Source organism: Aricia agestis, chromosome Z, assembly GCF_905147365.1.
Source record: "Aricia agestis chromosome Z, ilAriAges1.1, whole genome shotgun sequence".
NCBI classification, from domain to species: domain Eukaryota; kingdom Metazoa; phylum Arthropoda; class Insecta; order Lepidoptera; family Lycaenidae; genus Aricia; species Aricia agestis.
This window is the reverse complement of record NC_056428.1, coordinates 24,720,616-24,735,830: the sequence shown is the minus strand read 5'-3', so window position 1 is coordinate 24,735,830 and position 15,215 is coordinate 24,720,616. Positions and strand designations below refer to the sequence as shown.

General features: G+C 34.1%; 1 protein-coding gene across 1 annotated transcript in view; it reads left to right on the top strand.

The window, feature by feature from the left end:
* The window catches only part of LOC121739422, a 93,985-nt gene that overhangs the window by 67,696 nt on the left and 11,074 nt on the right, over positions 1-15,215 (top strand). Inside the window, exons 4-5 of the mRNA XM_042131890.1 lie at positions 5,833-5,956; positions 12,578-12,664. Of these exons, the coding sequence (XP_041987824.1) occupies positions 5,833-5,956; positions 12,578-12,664 (211 nt within the window). The remainder of the gene's footprint in view (positions 1-5,832; positions 5,957-12,577; positions 12,665-15,215) is intronic.

The following is a 15,215-nucleotide window of genomic DNA, read 5'->3' as shown; positions in this document are numbered from 1 at the left end:
TATCGTAAACTTCCAATCTAGTTACGTTAGTAACAGAGAATATCATTGGTCTTTCCACTGAACCACATTAATGAATTAATGAAATTTGGTATACAGACACGTCGCAAGGAAAGGACATCGGATATTTTCATCCCGAAACAAATTACGGTTACCACTTTATATCGTACTGAAACGCAATGAACTAGTTTAAATATACAACAATTAAACTCAACAAAAAAAGTATTCAAATAATATGATAAACAATTCCATAGATCAGCCATTCTTAAAATTGGCTTCAAAAAGTGCTGGAGTTGTACTGCCCTGGAGTTAAGCCCAGGAGTACTCAAAGGTACCACGAACGATCGATACAATAAGTTGTTTATGGAGACAATTCGTTTAAAAACATACCATATTTTTTTGGAGTCTGTCAAAAAGTCACTTCTTTAAAGGGATCATTATAAATAAATTTGAGTACCGCTGCCAAATAACTTGAACATCTGTGATGTATTTAACCAAGGAACTAACAACGAACTCATAGTAATAACCTGAAGTATGTAAGAATAACTTCTCCGAACTCAGTAATACGAGCACCTCTATCACAGACCTTCGTTGAAGTTAGATTCAAAACATGGATGTTAAAGCAAAGTTAGTAAGGACTAAGGTCTCTGTTGTAACAGAAAATATAATAAAGTTAAATCTAAACAAACTTAGGTGCGCATCAAAACTAAAATTTATCTCTACACATAAAGACGCCTATTCACAGCCGCAGTCAGAGACGAGTATTAATTATTATTTAACTGTAATTAAATATAGATTTCATAATCATAATCTCAATTTTATCTATCTAACTCTTTATTCTTACATTTAGGGCCTGTTTCACCACTTCCTGATAAGGCTATCCACCAATTAACTTGACAGATCAAGTATGGAGAATCTGTCAAAAAAGTTGTGAATAGCCTATTAGGCACTTTATTAGAAAGTGGTGAAACAGGCCCTTAATTATTTTGTAATGGGGATTGTCCATTTTTTTTTTAATTTTGCTCATTACAAAAACATTTCGAGGAATAAGGTGAGTGATCTTTTTAACCGACTTCCAAAAAATGAGGAGGTTATTTCTGTATATAAACGAAAAAAATACCCATTAGTTACTTATATTTTTGAACAAATATGTTTAACCTTTGTTTGACCTTCAATGGCGTTAAATTAGCAATAAATTCGACCAACATTACGTTTCGAACTTTTGGTAAGCTTCTCGTATCAGCTTTCACATAACGAGAACTTGTATTTGACGAACCAGCCATTATAAATAAGATTGAAAGGAAATTTAAAACATACTCAGAGGTCAATTGTCCGCTGATGATGACGTCAGAGCGAAACTTTAAAAATTTATTGAGAAAAAACTAGTCAATGAATTTCAAAATTATTTAATTTGTATTCTTAAAATACCCTATTTTAACGAAAAAAAATATAAAAAGTACATTTGATTTTTTTGGACAATGCCCATTCTGTAATTCAATGAAGAGTTTGACATAAGCCCCACACTATATTATATTCTGTCAAACTCTTCATATAATACCAGTTAAGTATTAATTCATATTCTTGTCTGAGTGCGGCAATTAAAAACTTACGATACGCTAACTCCATGACTCTTACTGGTAAGTCGAAAAAACACTTGACAGATAGTATAAGAAGCATGTATCTGCGTAAGTCTGAAGTAAATTAAATAAATAACAGGGCAAGACATTACGTAATAAAATCGGCCAAGTGCGAGTCGGACTCGCACACGAAGGGTTCTGTACTGGTATAGACTAAAAGTAGATAAAAATTGTGCTTTTTGCATGGGCGCCCCCCTTAAATATTTACTTTTTATGGTTAATTGTTAAAGTGCAAATATAATTAAGGATTTTGTGAAAATTTCAAGTGCCTAACTGTTACCATTATTGATTACGAGCAAAACAGGCCAAAAAAATCACGTTTCTTGCATGGGAGCCCCCCTTAAATATTAACATTATTTTATTTTTAGTATTTGTTGTTATAGCGGCAACATATATACACAATCTGTGAAAATTTTAGTAGTCTAGTTATAGCGGTTCTTGAGTTACAGCCTGGAGACAGACAGACGGACAGACAGACATAGAAGTCTCATGAATAGGGTCCCGTTTTCACCCTTTGGGTACGGAACCATACAAACTGAGGTGTGTCTATTGGTTACCTCTCACCCACAAAAATACTTAACAGACACTTAGGTACAAATATTGGTTAAGGTTTAGAGAAAACTGATTTAAAAATATAGTTCCATTTTTATTACTTTAAAATTGAAATCTATTGGACAGTTAAATCGGTCTCTAAAGACTTTGCTTGTGACAGGCCTTTCAGTGCATTTAAATGTAACGTAGCTAGAAATTAATTTTAGATCTGTCTAGGCTAGATTTGAAAAGGAACGTTGGATGATTTGTTGAAAAGATTAATTTATTCAGACTTTAGAATTGTCTAAAGCCTGAATTAATTATTAGTACTTATGAATTAATCTTTTCAAATATTGATTTATCACGGTGTAGTTATGATTTGTTGTTAGCTTAATATGATTTCGTTTTCCTACTAGGCCAGAAGGACTGTTAAAATTACAGAATGATACCTGGGTATTTGAATACTTATAAAACAATGATATTAGAATGTTAATTAGATTTTTAATCTATTTTAAAAAGTTGTATATGATCAATACTTATCAGTGCTATGTATTTTGAATGATTTTGAAATTATTTGATTCAATGAAATTTTCAACGATTACGTGTTTCTATTGCCGCTTTAACAACAAATGCTGAAAACGAATTAAATTAAATATTCAAGGGGCAAAAAAATGTTGTATTAAAGGAGGCCCCATACACCAAACTCATTTATTTTTTTGCTCGATATCAATGATGGCAACAGGTGAAATGTTAAAGGACCTGAAATATTAAAAAATACTCAGTTTTATCTAGATACTTCAATAATTAATAGTAAAATATAAATAAAATAATTAATAATCCCATAAAAATACAAGTTTTACCTAATTTTGCTCTTTAAAGGTACAGAATCCTTCGTGCGCGAGTCCAACATGGACTTTGCCGACTTTTTGAATTTCTTAAACATATTATTTAATATGCCGCCCATAATATAGATTCAGTTATAGTACAGTCAATTTACAGTAACATAGAATGTGAATGGACCCTTTGAATAAAGTTGATATCTAATTTCTAACTTCGATTAAACCTCTCCTTCATGAGCTTTTGTTGTACCTCAACGCGATATCTATGACATACTTTATTTAATGGATAAACTATTTATAACTTGCGGAGCAATATCTATATAAAATATTATATATACTGTCAGGCTTTGTATAGATAAGAAATGATAGTTAATAATTCAAACGCATGTGACTTTGTTCGTTTATTAATCGTTGTAATTAATTCATACTAATATTATAAACTAGCTAAAAGTCGAGCTTTGTGAGGGCTCGCGTCGCTTTTCTGCATGGTAAGATATTACTTAAGGCAGTTTTTTTTTATATTTTAATAGTAACCAAAGTCAATTCCGTCTATCATGAATTATGTTTGACTGATGGTGACTGATGGACTGACGAATGGTATTAGACGGTCACTCAATTCTCTTCAGTTTTATGTCAACCAAAGTCGAAAATTTCAAAGGTATAGGTTTCTAATTTCTTTCCCATTTTGTCAGATGTGACAACACTCACTTAAAATTCGTGACTGATGGTTGCATGAAGCAAAAATCAAAATATCCATTTTCTTCGTCTCATTATTTTCGTCAATCAACTTCATGCAACCGTCTGTCACGCTCTTACACGGTAGGTTATCCATCAGTCACAGTCATGCCTGTGGTAAAACTGACGTAATGGATGCCTACGGGATTTTACATGAGTATTCGCAAGCGAAATGTCATTTAGCGATGGCTTATGTCAAACCGTAAACATTTTGATAACCATTTCGCCATCGTTTTTAACAAAAGATACTTTGTCTAAGGGGCCATGTTAGAAATAATGTAGAAGTGAGACAATTAGGAAATAATATTATACGTGCGCGAATGAAAAAAAAAGCAACGTTTGGTTAATACGCTAGTTGTGCTATACCTAGTTCGCAGCTGTACTACATATTCCTTTTTGTTACGAAAAAATTATTAATGTTACGGAAAAATGTTACTGTTAGTAATAAATAATAATACTAGTTAGTGCGAGTGACGCCCGCAACTCCGTTGCGCCCAGAATTCGTTTATCGCGCACTCGAAACGTATTTTCCCGGGAAAAAGTATCCTATGTCCTTTCCTGAGACTCAAATTTCAAAATTTCAACAAAATCGATTCAGCGGTTTGGGCGTGAAGAGGTAACAGACAGACAATTTTCATTTATGCATCACATAAATTTGTATATAATAATGCTAATTAATAAATTCCAATACCTATTATATAGCTTAATTTGAAATATTGGCTTAGCGATTATTGATGTAGTACAGCCTGACGTCATTTTGTTATTTTAATTTTACGTCTCTGCTGAATTTTTAATAACCCTTGATCGCGTTGTTCTTGTATCAATATGCTATCATTATGCTGTAAAGGCCACACTGATTTTAAGTAGGCCAAGGCCGAGCTTCAATCATGTCAGTTTTTTTTCCCAAATGTCTATCTTGTTTGATCAAAATCAACTATTGTTCTTTTTTTAATCAGTAATAATTATAATAATTGATATAATAGATGTAAAAAAAATACGTGTGGCACTCGGGGACTGCCGCGTAAAAGCTATAGCAGTTAGCAGCTAGTTTACACGCATACGTCTAGTCGCACGGACACAAACACTGTGCCGAAGTTTGCCAAACTGAAACGACGTTAGACGATGCACGGCTTTCAACGCCACACCGCTCATTGTGCCGGTCGGGAGTGTTAGGTTTATTTTCGTTACCGATTTTTTTGTTCCGGCACCGCGCTCAAACCCGCAATTAAAAGTAAAGGAAAATAATAATAAAGGCAGGTGTAAACCTACCGAGCAAAGAGTCTCGCCACTGTCTTGCCACTCTACTAGGTCACAGTATAGCAATATGACATAACTAATATTGCTATACTGTGACTAGGTAGACCGTGTAAGAAGGTCCTTAGAGAACTATCTATTTACCCTGCGTACATATCCCACTATGTAGTAATTTTTATCGAACTGCAACATCTAAATAAACGAAGGCACTATTATGGCTAAGGCCCTTGTACTACCTACACCTATGTAACGATAATTTGAATTTTGAAATTGAATGTGGAATTATTTGCGGCTACAAGTTTTGAATTCGCAATATTTGCGGTTCAAACCGTGAAATTGGGACACTACAAATGAATTTGGAATAATTAAAGTATCGGTAGTTCGCTGTAAATGCATCCGCTTTTAATTAATTCGTTCCCGGATATTTTACAAGATTTTGCACTATCACAATTTGTAACGTGCACTTGGAATTTAAATTTTAGAATCACAGTTTCATAAAATTCACTGTTCTCCTTTAATCATACTGGAAATGAATGATTCCAATTATAAGACTTAAAATTTAATTGAATTCTCGTATTTGTCTTAGACTTTAAATAATTCAATAATTAAATGACATTTTTCAATGAAATGAAATTAAAATAAAATGAAAATATTAATTTGTAAATAGGTTAACAAAGTTAACACTTTTAGAACGTCGAGTCTACATGAGGTCTACCACCGGTTCGGGAACTACCCCGCCGAGAAGTACCGGCGTAATAATGAACCTTTTATGCTATAAACAGAATAATTACTTTCTTTATTTTCTTTAGTTGTTTCTTAAACTTGGGCTTAATTTTTAGTTGGACCCATGGCCGCAGCGCAGATTCTTGAGCCCCTCTCGCCTCGCCAAACCCGTCAGAACCCAAACCTTAGCAAAACGAAGACACTCGTAGCCGAAAATCTCGAGCGCCTCCGCATCGGCCTGTAAGTACACTTCCTACATTTTTCTTTACTATATGTTACGAGCTTTTGTAGTGGTTAGTTTATTTCAATGGTTTCGTAATTATATATTGTGACAATCAGTATCTACTTCAAAACTAATTAAGAGACGATCAAAACTTTTAAGGCATCGTGTTCCAACTTTCGCTCTTTTGATGTTCACAGCCTTTTGGAAACATTAGAAAATTAGTCTCTAAAAAAAATGAAGAAATTAAAAAGTGGCAACATCGTAGTGTCATCCCTTTTTTCATAGATTGATTTAAAAGGGATGACACTACGACGACACCACTCTTTAATTTCTTCACTTTTTTGACAGACTATTATATAAATATGACGTTACCAAAATAATTTAAATTCTCCACTGGGGTCTGACGTATTCTTAATAGTTTTAAGGTAAAGATATACAAATAATAAAAATTGCTTATACTTATATCATTCACTCGTATCAGAAACGTGTTTTCGGTTTGTCGAAATGAGAGTATGATATTCGCGTATAAAAGAGACGGAGCGCTCAGGTGTTTCTTATGTCATTGCAGGAAACGAACGAATCTCTGCTATCCTTGTCCGGTATAGAGTATAACTCAACTTTTTAAGAGGGTGTAGAAAGCAAAATTGTCAATTTTATACTTGATAATTATAAGCCACGAGTTATTTTATTTTTAAATATATATACAGTGTGTAAGTAAAATAAGTGATAATACTTTAGAGTGTCGACGACGAAAGACGATTTTTTTTTCATTTTTGTATGGGCAAGGGCCCGAGCGTCACGAATTTCCCCATACAAAAGTGAAAAAAAAATTCTCGATAGAAAAAAAATACAAACACGGACTAACCTAGCGGATTTTGAAAATTTTGTATCTTTATCGAGTTACTATCGATATTTATTGAGTCGCATCCTTTCTATTCACCTGGCATATGAATGACGGGCGTAAGAGTAAAGAGACAAAGGACGATTTTTTATTGTTTGCTTTATATAGGGAGCGATCCCTTAAAGTAAAGTGTAGCAGTTAAGCCTAAAATCTGTTTTCAAACAGTGTCCCACCTTTGCGTAAACATGCGGGCGACTGTTTACAAAAGAGCACGGTAATCTGTAGCGTTTAAGGTAAATCAACAATGCAATCCCATCTAAATCGTTGCCGGTAAACGCCGCATTTCATGGCTAGTCGGAGCAAGAAATCGTCTTCTCAGGGTTCCATACCCAAAGGGTAAAAACAGGACCCTATTACTAAGACTTCGATGTCCGTCTGTCTGTCTGTATTTCAAGAACCTCTATAATAGCTAGACTTCTGAAAATTTCACAGATTGTGTATTTCTGGTGCCGCTATAAGAACCAATACTAAAAATAAAATTAATATTTAAGGGGTGCTCCCATACAACAAACGTGATTTTTTGGTCTTTTTGGCTCGTAAGCCATAATGGCGTCATCGTCATTATGGATTACGACATTAAGACATTATAAAAAGGCCATTAGTAGACACTTACAATATTCACAATATCCTCAATTAGGTATATGTGTACTTTAATATTAAATAATAAAATTAAAATTAAATAAATTAGGGGGCTCCCATACAATAAACAAAAAATTGTTGTATGGGAGCCCCCTACTTTTGCGCTATAACGGTACGGAACCCTTCGTGCGCGAGTCCGACTCGCACTTGGCCGATTTTTTAAATTTTATTACTAAATACTTCCTTTTATTGTCAAGATCAGACTTTTAAAAGTAAATATTAATTTTAATCGAATCAGATAATCCCTGCAACTCCGTTGTGGCAAAATTCACGCTTGAAACGTATATTTTTACGGGATAAAAAGTATCATAATATGTCCTCTTCCGGGACTCGAAGTATGCTAAATTTTAACATCAGTTCAGCGATTTAGGCGTATCAAACAGACGGAGAGACAGACATACTTTCGCATTTATAATATTAGTATTGATTACACTACTGATAGCTGTTGATAAATGGCGCAAGGAAAAGAAGTGCGTGTAGATTTTAAGATCCAAGTTCTAGTTGTCTAAGGTTCTGTTGAAAGATTACCAGCTACACGTAAGATGACTGTCCCATGGACGAGTAAAATCGTAATCAGCAGCCCAATGTCTAGTACTCTAGTCGGTCATCCGTGCCATTGAGTACTGGATTACGACTGCAAAGGACAGAATTTCTGGGGCCGTACCATGAAACCGTTTTGAGACTTAAACAATCATACGAGAATGACGTTGTTAGAGCAGGACGTGGCATTCTCGTCCGAATATTTGAGTCTCAAAACAGTTTCGTAGTAGGTCTACTGGGTTCAACAGGGACCAGGGACCGTTAAAGTCAGCATGGTATTTAGGTATTTAGATATTATTTTAAATTGATTATAATAATAATAATAGCTCCCACACCGGATTCGGTGACGGTGGCCGGTTTCATTGAAACCAGGCCAGCTACGCAGGAGTAATTTTATAGTGCCCAAGTGTGTGTGTTACATGCCCATCCGACGCATGGATCATCTTACTTGTCAGACAATCAGGTGATCAGCCTACATTGTCCTAACCAAACTTGGAAATAACATGTTTCCAACGCGGGAATCGAACCCACGACCTCCGAGTCAAGAGCCTCGCTCTATACCACTAGACCACGGAGGCGTTCAAAATTGATTATAATAATTATTATTGTAGATAAAGTTATGGAAAGGCAAGACTCGACTCGGTTAGTTAGTTAGGAACATAAAACACATTACTTTAAGTGCTCTTTCATAATAAAAATTAACTATGAAACGAGAGCACCTGGTAGAAGCACTCACTTGTTCATGCTAATTAAAAAGTGTAATGAAAAATATCTTTATGACCCAAGAGCTAGCGACGGCCAGACTTTCGTCTCTTTGTAAAAGCTCAAAGTATCAAAATATTATACTTTAAGGGTGTCTGGCAGTGGGAAGGAACTGCCAAAAGTGTCTGGCTCTAGAAAACAAGATTCCTACAGTTATCCTTAAGAAAATAGATAAAAAATTAGCATTACACTTTATCGAAGGTTAGGTAGACCTTCAGAACTTGAACTCCTAAAGTTACCGCGACCGAAACTTCATAATTGCTGGTCCTTCTTATCTTTATTGGGGTTATATACAGGCAAACTTTCAGCCTTTATAAAATGACGAAAGCCTGATTGTGGCTGGCTCTTGGATTATAAGTGCACAAAGTGCCAGCTCGTACATTCTCGCTCCAATCAATCGTAAATTACTGATTTAAAAATGCAGTTCGCTTTTCAATAATAATTGCCAAAATTATCATTTAAATTGATCGCAGTTCTTTTGAAATGTTTTAAACATTATAATAAATAAGTGGGTATCGTTTTACGATGTATATTTAATATTATTAATAAATAAGTATAATTTAGAAAGAATATAATAATAGGAAAAATATAATAGCTTTTAAAATAAAGGATGAAAACTCTATTAATTTATTATTCAATACAATAATTCGTATCAAAAATTATGGAAGCTTTTAAAAGTTTACATTTTATCATGGTAAAGCTTAATTTTGGTCTGTCTTTGAAAACCTACGCATAACGGGACGGGACGTTGATTAGATATGAGCACAAGTTGTTATTTTTAGACCAATTTAAGTACCTACTGAAATAACTCGGAGACAATATAAAATATTAAAAACTAGATGTCCCGCGTGGCTTCGCCCGCGTAAAGTAAGAATTTTACGGAAACTGTACATTTTCTCATAGAAAATAGCTTATGTCCCTACTCTCTTCACGTGGTCTACTCTATATCTGTGCCAAATATTGCCATAAAAATTGCTCCAGTAGCTCGTGAGATTAAACCCTTTCTAATATTTCCCCCGTTTTCCCCACATTTTCCTGAGTTTCTTTTGTCGTATTAGTCTTAGCGTAAATTATCACGCTAAGATACATATTATATAGCCTATAGCCTTACTCGATAAATAAGCTATCTAACACTGAAATAAGTTTTTAAATCGGACCTATAGTTCCTGAGGCTAGCGCGTTCAAGCAAACATTCTCTTCAGGTTTATAGTTAGATTTTTTTAAATTATCGCTTGACAAACTCGAGTCTCGATCTAAAAGACTATGAAAAGTACCAATAACACATAACCCAGGTAGCACAAATGCTATGTAAAATTTGGCTTATATCGTTTTTGTTTTCATATTGCAGTGATGTAGCGGTGATTTACATTAGAAAGAGCCAAATAGCGCCATATTACATAGCCAACTATATTTTTTCATTAAAAGCTGTGTAAAATTACGCTGTAGACGTCTATATAGCGTTTTTACACAGCTGTCATATGGAAGCTCCCAATACAGTAATTTCTAGCCAAGTAAGTTCCATCTATACAGCTTTTCGCCAATTAGAAGTTATTAATATAGCCTAGTAGCTATTAATATTTGCTTACCGCCATATAATTCACCTTTCATGGCTTTTTTTCTTATGAATGCTGCATTCATAAGAAAAACAGTCGTGAAAGGTGAATTATATAGCATTCATAAGAAATATTAATAACTTTTTGTCATATGAAAAGAAGTTATTAATATAGCCTAGAAGCTATTAATATTTGCTGACCGCCATAAAATTCACCTTTCATGACTGTTTTTCTTATGAATGTTGAGTAATTTGATTTGAAGCAAATTACTCAGCATTCATAAGAAAAACAGTCATGAAAGGTGAATTATATAGCATTCCTAAAAAATATTTCTTATGAATGCTAAGTAATTTGCTTCAAAGCAAATTACTCAGCATTCATAAGAAAAACAGTCATGAAAGGTGAATTATATAGCATTCATAAGAAATATTTCTTATGGATGCTGAGTAATTTGCTTCAAAGCAAATTATTCATCATTCATAAGAAAAACAGTCATGAAAGGTGAATTATACGCTAGTGTAGAACCCTTTAATTGGTTTTGATGGAGTGCAATCTGTCAAAATTTTTGCTAATTTTATGAATAATCGATTTTAACGTTTAATTTCGGTTACGCCTAATAATAAGTTGTTTTTAACAGTGGTTTTTGTTAACCGAATAGGTATTTAGACTTTTAGGAAACTTAATTTCAGCTTTTAGTGACAAATAAAAAATAAAATATTTAAAAAATATGTTTTAATTATTAATACAATTTATGAAACCATCGAAAATTAGAAGCGCATTAAAAATTTAATTATAATTCATAGATACATTAACAGTAAAACTTTATTTGCATATAAAATTACGCTCATATTATGGCGAGTAACAATTTTTATAAAATATATGTAATAAGTCAATGTTTTAAAAATCATTTAATTCTGTAGTCGCCATAATATTATATTTATAGTCGTGTGATATTTCAGATTTTTATTATCTATGTTTTTTGGTAACGTGAAAGCGACTTAAATGACAAAAACTTCTTAGCAAAGCTACTTACATCGTTTCTATATAGTAATAATTTGCTATATAAAGTGTGCCCAATTTGGTCATATAGAGCTTAAGTAGAAGCTTATATATCAATTTTTCATAGCAAATGGCGATGTAAAAAACGTGCCCACAGGCGCTACTCAGCAATTTTGTGCTACCTGGGAATAGGCTCATAATCGACGACGCATAGTGTGATATGGTAGTGATGATGATGACGATGAATGTAATTTGCATAGTAGCATAATATGCTTTCCGTTCTTAAAACAACGCCGAAACTCCCAAACTTGTATCTATAAAGAATCAGGAGTTCTCTCAGCACCTTCCGAACCACGGTATGCCAGGTATCGGTACAAAATCTTACTTGTTGGTAGCATATGCTTAGAATACTTCTCACGAAACCGAAGTCACCACATGTTTCCCTATAAAATTTGAGGAGTTCCCTCGATTACTTATGGATTCTTCATCAGATCACCATTTTTTGTAAATATAATACTAAATTGGCATGATACCCACTATACCAAAAGAAAAATTTTGAAAATCGGTTTACAAACGGCGGAGTAATCGTTGAACATAAGAAAACGAACATAACACCTCCCCCATTTTGAAAGTCGGTTAAAATTGTAGCCTATGTGTTATTCTGGTGTATAAGCTATATTATTGTACAGTTTCATTAAAATCCGTTCAGTAGTTTTTGCGTGAAAGAGTAACAAACATCCATACATCCACACATCCATACATCCATACATCCAAACAAACTTTATAATATTATAGTAGGATATTAGTAGGATATTTATTATATTATTCGCGACTTTTTAGCGCTTTGTATGCGTCAATATGCATGGTTGTTTACTCGAAAAGTTGGTTGTTAAGGCCTCCATATACTAGCGCATCGACTGAATCCAGTCGGCCTGATTGCAGGTCGATCTGACCGGATTCGTTTTGTGCATTCCCTGGTTGTGCACGTGTCTGGAATGCAGCCAGATCGGCCTGCAATCAGTCCGATCCGATTCGATCGGCCTCTCCGTTTATGGGGTCTTTTAAACCGCAGATGGGTGGACATGACGAAGCTAGGTTTCCGTAACTGAACTACGGAACCCTAAACGAACATGAAATACGAAAATAAACACAAAATAAATTGCACGACATTAATTTTATTATACACCGCCTTTCTATGTCGGTTAAAAATATACTTTGTAATAAGTAAGTAAATTAAATTGCAGGGCAAATAAGGAACTGCGAATTCCCGTCTCCTTAGTACCACTAAATCTCCGCTGGTTGAAAAAATACGAACCTCATGATCACGAGAGGTGATGAATAAGATTTATCACTTAGAACCCCCTGAAGATCCCTTAGTAGCATGGACATGGAGTGAAGGAAATGAGTGAAGACAAAAGTACAGGCTTTTTTGAGACCACCATTATTATTATTACTATTATACTTTATAGAATATAGTATAGTATCAGGGTTTGAGCTCAATCTGAAAGCTAACGCTTATATCATAATATTATAATGTAAGGTTTGGCATTCCACCCACTTGATATTATAGCCTTTACAATTCATTGTAAACTCAAAAGAGCCTGTATTTTACAACTTAGCAAATATCTAAGCCTGAAATTTTTTTTAATAATATAATGAAAACTCTACTACAAAAGTGATGATTATTTGAATCTCTACATACTCGTACTATCAACAATGATAACTTACAGAATCTTCTTAAGAAACTTTGTCCCTAGTGTTTAAAATAGTTCGCTATTAGGATATTTGTTCGATTGCCAAATTCCACAAATAAGTTTAAAAGTTGCGCAGAAAAGAAATAAGCCATTCGTTTTTTTGCACTCCGTTCTAATTAATAAGGTGAACGACATTGTCAAAGGCACTTTACTAATTAAGCTTCGAGCACGTTGTGATGGAGCGCTACGGGGCGGGCCGCGTTGTTTGTACAAGTTTCATGATCGAGTACGCGATGAGCCATAAAACTTGTGTAAAATTTGCGGCCCACCACGGTGCGAACCCTATCAATATGTGTGGAGCTTTAGCCTTCAAAATAGTTTCAATGAGACATTTCGCTGCTTTTATAAGATGTCAATTCAAAATTGTTAAATGAGGTCGATAGGCATCCATTACATGCTCATGCAAGCGACAGTCAATTCCGTCAATCATGAATTATGTTTGACTGATGATGGTGACTGATGGACTGACGAATGGTATTAGACGGTCACTCAATTCTCTTCAGTTTTATGTCAGTCAAAGTCAAAAATTCCAAAGGTATACGTATCTAATTTTTTACCTATTTTGTCAGATGTGACAACACTCACTCAAAATTCGTGACTGATGGTTACATGAAGCAGAAATCAAAATATCCAGATTTTCGTCAATCAACTTCATGCAACAGACATTCACGCTCTTAGACAGTAGGTTATCCATCAGATACAGCCATGACTGTGGTAAAACTGACAGCAAAACCTAGCGTGTAATGGATGCCTTAGAAACTTGATAAATTGCCAATATAATTTGCCTTTGACTGAGTAGTTTCCCTAATTTGTGGTAGAATTTCCATTAGAAAAATTGACGAATTTTATTTAGATGATGATCAATTGTTTTAGAGATGCAACTATCGTTAGTGATACAGACTTATAATCATCTACAATACGATAAGGGTAATATGTCAAAATTTTATTTCACAACTAATAAACACACAATTGGCTTAATACATAAACTTTATTGTATGATGAATTTTATTAGTTGCATGCTAGAACGGTAGAGAGTATTGTTATGTTCTAGTATGGCATAGGAAAGTACGATTTTTAGAGACTTGTAAACGAACTCGTGTTGGAACTTATGAACGAATGTATAAAAGTATGTTTTAGGGAGATCGCAGACGACAGACTTTTTGTGTGATCGAGTATGCGATCGCCATGCCGACTATATGGGCGCCGCAGACTCGATGGCACAAAAAGTCGTTTGCGATCTATTTAATTTGTATAGGACATACTTTTAATACATTTTTCAAATACATTTTATGTTATAAATATTTCTTACTTCTGACTGGGATTTTAATGGCAAACATGTACTTTACTTACGATCTCCTTAAATCGTACTTAAGTTAACTATATGTTAATTGTGTGAGCAAAAGTAGTTCATGATAGATAACGTACTAAAAACACAGCTAGCTTTTAGATTCAACACAATATATACAGGGTGTAACAAAAACAAGTGATTATACTTTAGGGTGTGTACGTGTTCCTTGTAGAGAGTTTACTGTGAAAATAGCAGCGCTGAAAGACCAAAATTTTTTTTCACTTTTGTATGGGGAAACTCGTGACGCTCGGGCTCTTGCCCATACAAAAGTGAAAAAAATATTCGTCTTTCAGAGCTGCTACTTTCACAGTGAACTCTTTACAAGGAACATGTACACACCCTAAAGTATTATCACTAGTTTTTGTTACACACTGTATAATATAGACTCTATGGCTTACACGAACGGTCGACAGAAATGTGAACCATTTATTTACATTAATCATTATAATAAGTATTGTTAACTTTATGAAACGTAAAAAAATCAGTATTCCATCTTACTTATTGTCCTATAAAATCAACAAGTTGTTGAAAAGTATTATTTACTTTGCGTGTGCTAGAGTCTATATTCATAACGCAGAGCCGCTAGACGTTTTCTTTATCGCTTCTTCATAGAATCACCGATCAAAATGTATGAAATTGACGATATTCGTTCGTTATGAAGTTGACGTTTGACTCGTGCAATGTCAACTCCGTAGATCAAAATGTATGAAATTGACGATATTCGTTCGTTATGAAGTTGACGTTTGACTCGTGCAATGTCAACTCCGTACATTTTGATTG